The sequence below is a fragment of the Mus caroli genome, chromosome 15, assembly GCF_900094665.2.
Source record: "Mus caroli chromosome 15, CAROLI_EIJ_v1.1, whole genome shotgun sequence".
Taxonomy (NCBI): domain Eukaryota; kingdom Metazoa; phylum Chordata; class Mammalia; order Rodentia; family Muridae; genus Mus; species Mus caroli.
The window spans coordinates 1,885,373-1,898,967 of NC_034584.1; the positions used below are offsets into that span (position 1 = coordinate 1,885,373).

General features: G+C 45.7%; 1 protein-coding gene across 2 annotated transcripts; it reads right to left on the reverse strand.

Annotated features, from left to right (window-relative positions):
- Nucleotides 1-722: 722 nt before the first annotated feature.
- On the reverse strand, nt 723-11,437 carry Ptger4 (prostaglandin E receptor 4). 2 transcript variants are annotated; one of them, XM_021184123.2, is made up of 3 exons: nt 10,933-11,437; nt 9,494-10,428; nt 723-2,581 (listed from the first exon to the last, which is right to left on the reverse strand). In XM_021184123.2, exons 1-3 carry the CDS (start codon nt 10,946-10,948, stop codon nt 1,991-1,993), a joined length of 1,542 nt encoding a protein of 513 aa, XP_021039782.1. In that variant the 5' UTR covers nt 10,949-11,437; the 3' UTR covers nt 723-1,990. The 2 variants fall into 2 exon arrangements, with proteins under 2 accessions (XP_021039782.1, XP_021039783.1); XM_021184124.1 differs by having other exon boundaries at nt 746-2,581; nt 10,869-11,437.
- Nucleotides 11,438-13,595: the final 2,158 nt, after the last annotated feature.

Below are 13,595 nucleotides of genomic sequence, written 5' to 3' on the forward strand. Positions count from 1 at the left end.
TACTAGTTTGTCTGTCACTTACATCATGGTTCCTAAGTAAATAGACCGAAGGCTTTAGACTACGCTTGACAACTTAATAATAACATTATTTTAAAATTATGTTTAAAAATTCTAATTTACCTCATTAAGGGGAAAATTAATGCCTCCTATCTCTTTAGCATAGCTTAAGGTGGACCCTACTTCCTGAGGGTATGGTCCTTGGTCAGGTGATTGATTGGGCCAACAGGATTAACCGGATCTCCACTCTCCACCTAGAGATAATTTTCCCAATCCCCACGCCCCCTAATGCTGTCGCTTCATGGCTGCCATGAACTTTTTTTGGGTCCACCCACCTGGTGGCGTCCTCACCCAGAAAAGCATGACTTTTCCCTTTTTATTCTTTTCAGATGCTGGCTAAAGCCTATATGTGCTCTTTTTGGTACTCTGGGCTTTCTTATTCTCTAAAAAGCCTCTTCCGACCATGTGGCTGCTTGTCTGCCACGTGGCTGACCTCCATGTCTCTTAACTGAATGGCACAGCCTTTACTCTCTCCTCTGTCCTTCTCTGGTCAGCTGGTGAGATTTACAACTTGCTGCCTTGGAGTTTTTTCTTTAAAATCAAATAAAAGGGTCTTCAAGCTTCAAACCAAACCAAACCAACCAACCAGCCAACAAACCCTTTAAGTTTAGAGTGACGTAGGTGTCCCAAAACAAAACAGCAAGAAAAAAAAATCTGTTCATGTTTTCCAAAATTGAGACTATGGAACTCAGATTGAATGCAATTATTTATTGTAATCTCCATAATAATTTCAGTCGGTTCAGCTACTCTTTAAAATCATATCAGTATCAGGCTCAGACTTTAATCAAAACCAAGCAATTCACAAGGACACGTTAAGCAACAGGACATGCTTGCTTTCCTCTGAGAAAGCTCCTCCAAACACAGGTACAGTATTCCTGGGAGTTACGCGAAACTGTCAGTGTCTCTCGACACACGCAACAGAGAGGACACCACTGCATCTCTTTCTGCAAAGTTGTCTTTCTCTTTAAGTTTTAAAGGATGCTGTCGGACATTCTGTTGAACAAGTAAAACTACACACACTTTCAGGACAGAATATGCTACTTAGACTTTTTATGCTATACACTTCCCTTGTGGGTAGCTAGAGACCTAAAAAAAAAAAAGTATGTTACATCTTTAAAAATACCAATTTGTGGGGACAAAGGCTGAAAATATTTACCAGCAATGTTAGGTACTCCTGAAATCACAGTTTTCTGGATAAATAAATGTAATATTATGTTTTTATTTTTCATTATTATATATAGCTTGGAAAATATATTTTAGGTTGTTTATTTTTCACATCTTAAATACTACTTATTTTTTCTTTGATGATACTAAACTATTTTAAAAATTTATATCTATTTTATAGATATTAGTATCACTCTGTTTTCAACACCTTGGCCTGAAATTGTTTATGGAAAAAAAATAACATCGACAATATTAGCTGGTTATATTGGCAGGAGAGGGCATATCATGTGATTTTCATACCTTGTATTAACAATAAACCTTCTCACAGAGAAGAACATAAATACCTTAAATTATATTTCCAACAATAAAAATTCACATTTCATGCTTTAGTGAGACACTTAAGTCAGCTGTAAGTAAGCTGTCCTCAGAGTTTGGGGTAGAGCCCTTCCAGTAGCTGGACCCCTGGTATGTGCCAAATAGAGAGCTCTTTTGCTATGACAATAGCGTAGCTTCTGCCATCTTCCTGTCCAGTAGAAAAAAGCTGCCAAGTTGCAACTGCAATCTTGAGTCACATCAGAATGACAGCCAGTGTGCTTCAAGCCTGGGCACTCAAGGACCTCGATCTGCAGCCTTGGAGAGCCCTCAGGAGCTCGCCTGTTCTCTAGTAGGAGTCCAGATGAAGACAGCCCTTCCGAGTACAGCTATGTATGTCTATTGCACAGGATTTTATAAGATTCCAAAAACAGGGCTTTCTCTCCCCCTTTAGCTACTATATACATTTTTCAGATAATTTCAGAGTTTCACTGGGGAATGTGACTTGCAGAGAGTTTCCTTTAGAGGCAGGCTCCTCTCTGTGGCTCCCACTAACCTCACCCACCAACAGGACACTCTCAGAGTCCTGGCCCTGGGAGGAGTCTGAGGTCTCTGAAATTCGCAAAGTTCTCAGCGAGGTGGTGTCTGCTTTGGTCAGGCCCATGCCATGAGGACCTGGAAGCAAATTCCTGCCTCCGAGGCTGCTTTCAGTCAGGTCTGGCAGGTACAGGAGGGTCTGGGACGTGCTGCTGATCTCCTTTAACTCCCGGGAGAGGAAGGAGCGAGAGTGGCCGGACATGGCGGAAGATGTCCTCCGACTCTCTGAGCAGTGCTGGGCCGAGCTGTCTCTGCCAGAACCGCCAATGCGGCAGAAGAGGCACTTGATCTTCTCTATGGCTTTACTGAGTACAGTCTTCCGAAGAAGGATGTAAATCCAGGGGTCCAGGATGGGGTTCACAGAAGCAATCCTGATGGCCTGCAAATCTGGGTTTCTGCTGATGTCTTTCACCACGTTTGGCTGATATAACTGGTTGATGAACACTCGCACCTGTGTAAACGAGAGGCCCACGTTGAAATTTTTATAAGTACGCAATTTGGCAAAATACTTAAGTGCTCCATTTATCTTTGCAACGTGACGTGATGTAAGCTGCTCTCATGTGGGAATGCCTGCTCTGCTACAGCAGGTGACACAACAAGCTAGTCACTGTATTTTAAAGGAGACTCATTTTGTAAGCCAATTAACGGTGTAATCGTTACAAAAAGCTGAGTTGTCTATGCTTTACACCAGAGAAAATGCTTTGTTGTTTTGACCCACCGACAACCTCTCCTGTCACCCAGAATCACTGGAGAATTATGTTTCAGCGAGATGGTGTCTGCTTGGGTCAGTCCTAGCTCTCCCTGCTCTCCCTAATAATTACATGGTGTTACTGTCTCTCAGCTACTGCACATGGGCAGGCTCGGGAAGAGCCCTTCCGGAGAAGCAGTAGCATTGGGCTTTGATGGAGGAGGGGCAGTCTGCCAGCTTCCCACGGAAGGAAATAAGATTCGGCAGGCAGAGAGAAAGTTCCCTGTGCAGAGTCGTGGAAGAGTGAAATGCTATGTCATCCTCTAGGAAAGCCGGATGCTTCACTGGGATGAGCCAGGTCACCGTAAGCCTAGGCAATGTTAGCATTCCTTACTCTCAAGTGTACTCCCAATGTATTGTGGTAAAACTTGCTTGTAACCCAGGTAAAATGAAGCTCTGAGATCATAATCACTGCCCTGCTTGTGGGAATTATTTTAGGTGAGGAAGAAATAAAAAGTTATTCTCGTAGTCAGGAAAGAGGAATAACAGTTTTAAAGGGCGAATGAACACCCACAAAGAGCCTGTAGCCATTAGAAACAAACGTTTGTAACAAGACTTGATGCTTTCACTGTCATGGTGTTTGGTGTAATAACTAATGATTCATGCTATATTGCTTACCAGAAAAAGGCATGGATATGTTAAGAAAAATAGCAAATTGGGTAAAAGCTTTAAAAAACTTAAAGGTATATTTTTTAATTAATTTGTAAAATTCAATTTATATGCAACTTATTTCTTGATGATCTGAGCCAATGATACAAGCCTATTTCTGTTTCTTCATTGATCCCAGTTAGGCAAACGCACGTCCCCAGTGTTCTTAGTAGTCACTGTTTTTCCTCACTGGCTTTGGAAATATATTTGGTTGTAAAACTTGTAAAAACCTAACCTAAATTTCTATCTGTTCCGATATGTTAACAGCTACTCTTCTAGGAGCCACGCAATTGTGAAATCTAAAGATTTTGGAGAAAGGATTATCAACTACAAGTCTTGTAGAATAAAAGAGTCAAGTGGACTTCAGATGAAATTCATCTTGTTCTCTTGAGGACAGATCAGTAAAAATGATGGAAATTAAACAGCAGGGGATGTTTCTAAAGATGAAAGAAGTGTTGGGTAGGAACGGGCTGGTAGCCCTGTCTGTACAGGCAGGGTTTGTGTGAAACGGACACGCTAATAAGCCTCTAGAGGGCAGTGTTGCCTTACTCTGGAGCGGCTAGTGCTGTATCTCCTGGAATGGTTTTTGTTTTGTTTTGTTTTTTGTTTTTTTGAAAGAAGCTTTTAAAACAGAGTTTTGGTTAAGTTTAGACTTTGAATGATATATCTTAACATGTTTTTATACTGGTTGCTTCTCCACCAAAACCTCAAAGGAAACATGGTTTACCTCTGAAAAGAGGAAAATTCTGAACGGTTAAAACAAAAAGCTGTAGCTACTTAAAGGAACGCATGAAGAATTCACATTTTGTTTTCAAATTAAGTCAATGTTGTAAAAAAAATGAATGAATGATTTATTGTTTCATTTTATCTTCAGCCATAATTAAATTTGACGGCTATAAAAGGGAATGAAAACAAGGCATACACACACACAGACACACACACATATGTATGTGTATATATATATATATATATATATATATATATATATTGTAGTGTCTTTCAGTAAATGAGAGCTCATAGGGGTAGCATATGGATGGGTATAAAGTATAGCATTCTGGGCTAGGATACGATTCAGTGGCCTAGCATGCACGAATCCTGAAGCTTAATTCCCAAAAGTGCAGAATAAATTCAATAAATACTTCCAAATTCTAAGTTCATATAAAAAATTCTCAAAAGCCCAGTTGTGGAAGCACGTGTTGCTGATCAAACAGAACCTTTGAGTCAGGGCGGGGAGGCGGGGGAAAGGAGGAAACGTCTAAAAACCTTGCTGGATACAAACGAGGCTGCTTCCTTCCACTTCAGACCACGAGCAGCTGCAGGCCTTGTGACTGTCACTTGTGCCTCATATTGGCAGCGATTCTACAGTTCCGAACGTCTTAAGACTGATCAGACAGTAAGCCCAGGAGCACTGAAATAGCACTTGGAGGGGCTCCAATAAAGGGAGAAGGCATGGCTGCAGGAAGTTGAGGGGAGGGTGTATGGTAGTGTGGTTGAGAGGCCTGAGACGGGTTACTGGACAAGCCTCTCCATCGTTAGGCTGTGATGTGTAGGTGTTTACCATTTATACTTAAGTGGTTTGGATCTTTTTGTTGTTATTGTTTCGAGACAGGGCTTCGCTGTGTACCCCTGGCTGGCCTGGAACCCACAGAACACTCCCTGCCTCTCTCTCAGGAGTGCTGGGCTTAAAGGTGTGAGCCACCACTCTGAGTTGTGCATACATTCTTATAGTGCTTGGAACAACACCTAGGACCAGCGTGTATTTCATCACCTTACTATTTTCTTATTAACCCACGTGTGGAAACCTGGCCCCTGCAGACTACACGGATAACTGCAGGTAAAACACAGCTTCAGGGTACAGCTGATGGCGGGCGTTCAAAACATACTTATGGCAGGCTCTGTCACTGGATTTGAGCATTTGAGCACTGGATTTGTTCTGTTCCAAGCACAGGAAAGGAATTATCTCTGTGTGCTCTGTTATCTCGTTGCCTTGTGAAGAGCCTAGGATTGACACAGCTGTTACTAGAAGTCCTCACCACACCCCTGGAAAACAAATGGCCAAGGAAAATGCCCTTAACTGAGTGGTGGTATGAGCCTGTGTTTCTTGTTACTTCTAGGCCACTAGCTGGTCATTCATTGCATGCCAGCCGCTTAATCCCTACTGGTTAATATCTACATTGCGAATCTATTTGAAAAGTTGTTTTGCATTCCTAATTCACAGCTTCCACATTTCAGCTCTAAGGGAGACAAAGTCCTGTTATAGATGTTCAGTAAAAGCAAAGCTTGAGATGTCAGTAAAGGTGATGAGAAGAACTGAAGAAAGATTCATTCCCAGCCATCCAATTAGACACCGTTCTTCATCTGTAGCTGGGGAAACCGAGGCGTGGAGTGGGTAGGGACATGAGCCACTGAGCTGATTCCAATAAGCTGCTGGGTTTGGCAAAACCCTGTTTTTCTGTACTGCTCTGCAGTCCTCCCAGGGCTTCTAAAGGCCTTCCGTTTCACATTATGACTCAAACATTGCTTCTAGGAAGCGCAGTTCTTTTAAAACTTGGTTGCTTTTTTTTTTTTTTTTTTTAGAAAAGCAATCAATCTCATTGGTTTTGTTACAGTGGCATCTAAATCAATCACCTCCCTTTTACCTGTGCATTTGGCTCATGCGATCATTTAATGAGCCCACTTCCAGTTTGCCTCCTACAAAAAGTGTCCCTGTTTACAGTTTTCATCTGCTTTTATAAGCTGCTGGGGATGCCTTGATCGACTTTCCAGTAAGCAACCAGAGAAACGCAGGAAACTCTTTCCCTAAGGATGAAAGTTTTTCCTGACTGAGGTGGAAGATTAATTAATTTGCCATACTACTGGTAGCTCCAAGTAAGAAGAAAAATAAAAAATAAAAAATAAACAAGCAATAAATATGTCCCTGGCTCCCTGCAGGTGGAAGAAAATACCTTTCCAAATCTGACAGTCTAGTTCTTTAGCCCCGAGGCAAAAGATCTGATTATAACTGTTGTCTCAACATTAGTATTATAACCGCAAAAATAAGTACCAGGAATTGATCTAGCTACTGTATTTAATATGGTGACCTTAGGAGTTTCCATTGATCATATATTTCTAAAGAATGCAAAATATTTATCTTAAGCATGAGCTTTCACTTCTTCAGCATCTCCTGCATTCAACAACAGCAGCCACCCAACCCCGAGAGCAGTTATCAACAGCAGAAAAGACACAAAGACAAGCAACACGCCCCCACCCAGTATTGCTTGTGTGATCGTGTCTGCTTCCATTTTCTCTAGTCCTTGGTTATTACCCACTTGGAGAATTTTGCAGATTCGTCCCATTCATCATATCCACAGTGCAGTTCTCAGTCTTTCTCAGTTATAGCTTTCAAGCTGGGCTCTGTTTTGCAGAACAAATTAAAGTTCACCTTCCAGACTAAATTATCAACCTCTCTGTAAGACCTCATCTAGCCTCTTCTTCCCACAGGTCCAAAAGACAGACACTGGTGTGTTTTTCAGTGGCCGCCTGTCCTCCCTCTGCCTTGTATGTAGCTCTCTGAAAGTCCAAGTCAGCTATAGTTGCTCTGCCAAGTAGCCTTCCTAAAGCATTGGAAACGACCTGGACACTTTCCTTCCTGTCCAATGGTATGAGAACTCAGTTTTATTCCATAATGTTAAAGCAGATGCTTTGCCAGTTCCCTCTGAACTGAAAGCATGTACGCCCAACTGCTTTAACTGTCAGAGAGCTTGCAAAGCTTTAATCTCGAGTATTCCCAGAATATGGGGGCGGGGCTGTAAAAAACAGCCAAGAAAAGACTGTAACTCTGACAGTTTCTTTTGGTCCTTTTAGCAAGCATTGCATTGTGGGTGACCATACTGGGTTCCATAGCGCCTTATCACTTGTCACAATTGGTCTTTAGTTAAACTGCCTCTGAGAGAGTAGATTTTTGTAGCCCAAACTCAAGGGTAAACCAGAAGCTACTCTTTTATTTGATTACTTATTTCTCACGAAAGCAAGGAGCGTTCTGACCAGCATGCTCCCCCCCTAGCTGAGTTCATTTCAGCTCTCAGAGAGAGATTATGACTTAACATCCTCTACCCAGGACTGACTTTCCACAGCAGTTTTCATTAGCTAAAATGTGACCCACATGCCAGCTCTGAATACAGTTCTGGATCCTCTCACACTGCAGGCTTTGTCATAAACGGCTCTGAACCCGAGGGCCAGGTTAGTCCATAGTATTGGTTTCGTGTGCCTCTCCAGATGACAACGGAGACTACTTTATTGGTAGCTTCATATGAATTGTAGAGTCACATGTTCACTTCTAACCATAACATCTAGGAAGCCTGTGCACCGTTACTAATGGCCTAGCTCCGATTCCTCAGTTCTGTGAAGTGGATGTCCTGTAAATAACAGCTACTTACTTTGTCATTTACTGTCCCATAAAATAGAAGGCAGAGACTAGAGGCCTCAGCTCTTCCCTTCCAGATCTCCCTTTATTTTGAGTTGCCATTACAGACAGTAAAATATATTTATGCGGTTTGAGTGTAACTTAACCCTGTAAATTGCATTAGGTTCTGAGATGGCTTAAAGGCCCTTCCGGCCAGTCATATTTATGTCTGTTTACACACATTGGTAAGGAGCTACTGTATGCTGGCTCTCAGACACTGCTAAGTTTTCTTCCATTTACAGTCACTTTTGTAAGAGATAGAAATATGTCCAAATCAAAGATAGCTGGTAGTATTCGTAAGAGCTAGAAAAGAATAGTAGCCCGTTACATGCACTTCTACTTGCTCCAGTGGACATAGATGGCAATCTGTCTTTGAATAGGTAGTTTAGAATTTCTAGGAATGCAGTCTTTTGAGAGATAGAGCTCAAAACAAGATACATTCTAGCTGAAGAATTCTGCTGGACCAATGATTTGTTTCTGGTGCGTTCTGTCAGTGTCACATGTAAAAGCAGAGATCAGAAGAGGCATTTGCCCCTTTCTGCTTTTAATATTTTTGACATTACTGATGGCAGCTTTAAAGACTCTGGTCCTCAGAGATGAAGTGCATCATGACATCGACAGATGTTCCGCAAAGGAGCAAATTAGAAGTGTTCCAGCAAGAGACTAATACTACAGTGGTGAGGACTAGAGTCTCTCTCAAGGAGAAACTGCATTGCTCCTGCTCGTTAAAAATCAAAGGGCAGTGCACACCAACTAGTCCGTCATGCTTTCTTAGCTTGCAAAAGAATAAGGAACTTGAATTTGAACCATACCCAGTTCAGGAGTCTGTTCAAGGTTTTGGGTGGTAGGCGGTGGAGGGGCTAAGGGAGGCTTCGGGGAGGGCAGGGAGCAGTGTGACTGTGTCTGCGAGATTATTCTAAGCAAGGCACTCTTACTCCTCCGTGAAGCGAGTCCTTAGGCTTTTAAGCGGAAAAGCATCTCAACTATTCTAACCTTAAAATGCTGCGTAATTTAGAAAAAAGTCAAGGCCTGAAGAAATCAAAACGGCTGAACCTGCACTCTCTCTCCCCAAAGAAATGAATTCAACAGAGCTTATCGCCCTGGGTTGGCCAACTCTGGGCCACAGAGTGGAGCGCTAGAGTAAGTAACGCTAGTGAGTTGTCCCCCTCCCCCCATCTAACTGAACCCGCCTGAAGGTTCAGGGAAGATGCAAAGCAAAACAGGGCAATAAGGGGAACCTGGCGGGGGAGGGGGCACAGGGGGTTGTCCAGGGGACCTCAGAACTCTTGCTTTCGGGGAAAGAACCTCAGGGGACCTGGGGGGGGGATCACCTCCTCAGTCTTTTTAAGGTCTGGACTTAGAAGGAAAACCTGGGTTTGCTCAGAGAAGCCTTGAAGCGGTCCCAGCCCAGAACTGGAGAAAACTCTCTCCCCCCGCCCCCCAAGGAATCAGGGAAAAGGAGGGGAGCGTGGAGGCGAATGGAGGCAGGAGAGAGGCCCAATGGGTCTCAGGCCCCAAACACTTACCACGAGCGGAATGGAGCAGATGAGCACCACCAGAGAGGTGGCGATTAGTAAGATGACCATCTGGATCTCCGCACCGGCGATGCGCCGGAAACTCCTGCGGCGGCGAAAGTCGCTGAGGCGCTGCAGGGCTGGGGAGGCCCCAGCGTGGCCCCGACAGGCCACCGAAGCTACCGCGGCGGCGGCAGTCGCATGGTGCTGCTCCGTGCCCAACGAGGTGCGGCGCATGAACTGGCGGTGCATGCGGAGCAGCGCGCCACACACCAGCACGTTGCAGAGCACGGTGGCAAGGATGAGGAAGGAGCTGAAGCCGGCGTACATGTAAGAGAAGGCGGCGTAGGCCGTTACGTTGGTGGTCCAGTCGATGAAGCACCAGGTGCCCGGGTACTGCCGCTTGGATCTGCCCAGGCCCATGTTGGGCAGCGCGCAGAACAGCACGTTAGATGCATAGATGGCGAAGAGTGTGAGGCCGGCCAGCCGCTTGTCCACGTAGTGGCTGTAGAAGTAGGCGTGGTTGATGGCCAGGTAGCGCTCGATGCTCATGGCACAAATGATGCTGAGACCCGACAGACCGAAGAAAAGTAGGATGAAGGTGCTATAGTCACACAGTGCCTGGTCTCCGGGCCACTGGCCCTTCATGTATGTGGCGATGGTCACCGGGCTTACCAACAAGGTGCCCAGGAGGTCAGTGACAGCCAGCCCACATACTAGAGTGTAAAAGGTCGTCTCTTTCTGCTCCTTGCGCGACTTGCACAATACTACGATGGCCACCAGATTGCCCACCACCCCGAAGATGAACATCACTGCGGGAATGGTCACCGGGCTGTTCAGCCTCTCCGGAGTGGAGGAGAAGGACGCGTTGACTCCGGGGATGGACATGATGGTGGTGGTTAGTAATACACAGCGTTGGAGCTCACGGTTCGATCTAGGAATGGTACCTAGAGAGAAAGAGAAACAAGCCATTTACCACTTGCAAGGTGTTCGACCCATGGCCAAAATGCTGTGTCGCCTAGATAAGGAGAGCACCCAGATCCAACTTCCTCATCGGTAGCTACTCATTAACTGTGGCTACTTAAATTCCCAAGCTCTGGATCCGTTCTGTCAAGAGCACCGCTCTGCTGACATTAATATATTTATAAGCTGGTAACTGCATTTCCCGCCTATCTCCACCCCCACCGCTCCATAATCAGCTCATTCCCTCACCGAGATGAGCAAGACCCTTCTCAAGGGAAAAGTGACTCCCTAGTGATATTCCCCACAGAATAGATAAAATGCTCTTTGAAAGAAGTTATGGACATTTTGGGACACTATGGGACATTCTGTTCTTTGGTTTCCCGGAAGAGCGCCTGACCACGCAAAGACCTCCATCCCGACTTACCTGTAGGGTGGGGTTAGGAGCCCGGTGTGCCCCAAGGCTCAGGCCTCAGATGTTCAGGACCTACCTCCAACCTCAGCCATCAGTCTCTTCCCACGCAGTGCGGAACTTGTCAAGTTTTGCCGTCTCGGAACCGGGGCTCGGTGGCTGCCAACTTTCCGGAACTGAGGTCAGAGTATCTTGCTTTCAAAAAAGCTTGGAAAGCCAGAGAGGCTAGCAGGGATGGGTCGGTGAAGACCAGTCTGGGGTTTCTTGTTTGATTTACTAACCCCTCCTCCTTTCAAAGGCGAGTCTCAGCTTTGCAGGGCCCGCGCAGGTCTAGTGCGGGAGGTCAGCGTCCAGGTGTGTCGCTGCCACGCGTGCAGGTGGAACAGCGCGTAGGTCCGGGCTCCCTCCTCCCCAGCAGCGGGCTGAACGGACAGCTACCGGAGAAGGCGGTTGCCGCTGAGGCCGCTCCTTGGGCTCTGGGGGCGGCACGGGGTCCACTGGGCCTGGGGCTCTGACCTGAGGCCGTTCATCTTCCTCTCCCGCTGTCGGGTTTCGAGCTTCGCTTTCGGCTTCTCCAGCCTCTGAACAAACTTTTCTTCTCCCGCAAGTTTCCCTGGAGTGGGCGGAGGCAGTCAGAGCGCGGCCCGGGCTTCCATTGGCTGATCTGGAAAGGGGCGGGGCGAGACCTCCTCTAGCACCGCCCGGGAGCCCGGTGATGGAGGGCAGGGCGGAGGGCTGGAGGGACCTGCGGGGGTGCCACCGGGCTGCGGGTGCAGCTTCAGTGCCTTCTCTCCCTCGAAGGTACCGAGATCCCCCAGATCGAGTCCCCAGGAAACGCCAGCTCGAGCTTCGCCACTCCCAAACTGGGCATTTAGCGGGAATGATGCTGGGACCTGTGTCTCTGGTCTACGTTGCTCTGCGGGTTAGAGTGGTTAAATTCTCACATCTTCCACCCACAGATCAAGCATGTGGGTCTTGAGATGTCGGGACAATTGCTTTAGGGCTCTACCTGGGAGCCACAGAGCGGAGAGGAAAAGTGGGTGTGTGGTTGTCCGTGGGTGTGTACGCCCGAGAGCTCCGGGTGGGACTTGGCAGAGGCATGGGTGGACGGGTGAGTAGGTACCAGGCTTGGGCGGGGAGGCGATTAAGAATCCATCCTCTCACCATAAAAGGAGTTACTTGGCAGTGCCCTAGCTGCGCTCAATAGGGCACCAAAGCGGAGGCGGGGAGGAAGGCGAGCAACACGGAACTGCAACTTCTCCTCACTTAGGTGGCAGAGTCTTAGGGCTTTCTTTGGAGACCCGTGGCACACCTGAGATTTAGTTGAGGGGGACTGTTTAACTGTAGAGAGAGAGCTTTCTTCCTCAGGAAGGCTGAAACAAGTGTGGACTGCGGCTTCTGCTTTCCTGTTCAGTTTCTGCTAGCCGTCTTCACCTGCAGGATGAGAAGGGGTTTGAAACTCAAGCAAATTAACGAATTTCCAGGCGTTGCCTCTTTGTTAACTCGGAAAAGGTCTATTTGCCTTTCCCTATTCTTTAGTTTATAGTTTGTTCGGCTTCTTCTTTGATGAGGAAATTTCATTTCTTAATTATCAACTATTCTCCTAAAAAACAGAATTTAAGATCGGAAAACACCAGGGGGCAATTAACCCCCTGTCACTAGATCCTTTAAAAACTACACAATGAGACTGTAGTATGGTTTTCCGAACAATTCAACTTCCTACAAAAACCTCACTCCATGCTTAGCATCTAACCAGGTAACTAGGTGGCTTGAATCTTGTGTGAAACAAGTAGGTATGCCTCTACTGTTACTTACGGGGGCTGGAGAGATGGCTCAGCAGGTAAGAGCACTGACTGCTCTTCCAGAGGTCCTGAGTTCAATTCTCAGCAACCACATGGTGGCTCACAACCATCTGTAATAAGATCTGATGCCCTCTTCTGGTGTGTCTGAAGATAGCTACAGTGTACTCATATAAATAAATCTTTTTTAAAAAATCTGCCAAGAATTTATCTGATTCTTCAGCAAGCCTCAGAAACAAACAAACGAGTAGTGAGAGAACCAAGAGCGTTTACGATTTCAACTAACTTCAGCCTAGAGAACTACTCAGAATTGCGTTTACTTGTATACGGGAACATGTGGGTATCGACATACATTTCGTGTGCAACCTTTTCATCAGGAACATCAGAAGGGAAAGCATTCTTAGCTGATAAAAAAAAATCGGTGGTGATTGTTCAGTTTTTGAGTCTGCTGTTACCACTGATGTCGTTTTGGTGTCTGCATGTCCTTTGGAGAGTAATCTCTAGAATGGTGTCAGCACAGAACACAAATCAACACCAGAAAAATAAGGATGGAAACTACCCTGCACCCCATTCCTCACCGGCCACACTGTGTGATTGGTTCTCACGTTAGCTGGTTGTCAGAAAACCATGAGACGACATTCCTCATAGCCTGCTAACAAACTCCTTCCCAGTTTCTTTCCTCGTTAAGTTCCTGAAATGAAAAAAGGTAATACTGGTGTAGTTCAGGCTACAGGAAATAGTTTCAGTCTACACAGATGGCCTTGGATAAACTATATATAAAGCAAGCCCAGGCTCACAAAATTTGGAAAGGGATTGGTTGGGAGGGAAGAAAGGAGGGAGAGGGAGACAAACAGAGATCTTGGAGGTAAGAGAGGGTTTGGAAAGAGAGTAAGAATGAATTGTGAACAGTTATGACATTTCAGAGAAATTTCTAATTAAAAAT

Bases quoted from the DNA above. Each gene is read 5' to 3' on its own strand.
- Ptger4 (XM_021184123.2), bottom strand. The intron at 2,582-9,493 runs GTAAGTGTTTGG...TCGTTTACACAG, and splicing joins TCTGCTCCATTCCGCTCGTG to GTGCGAGTGTTCATCAACCA.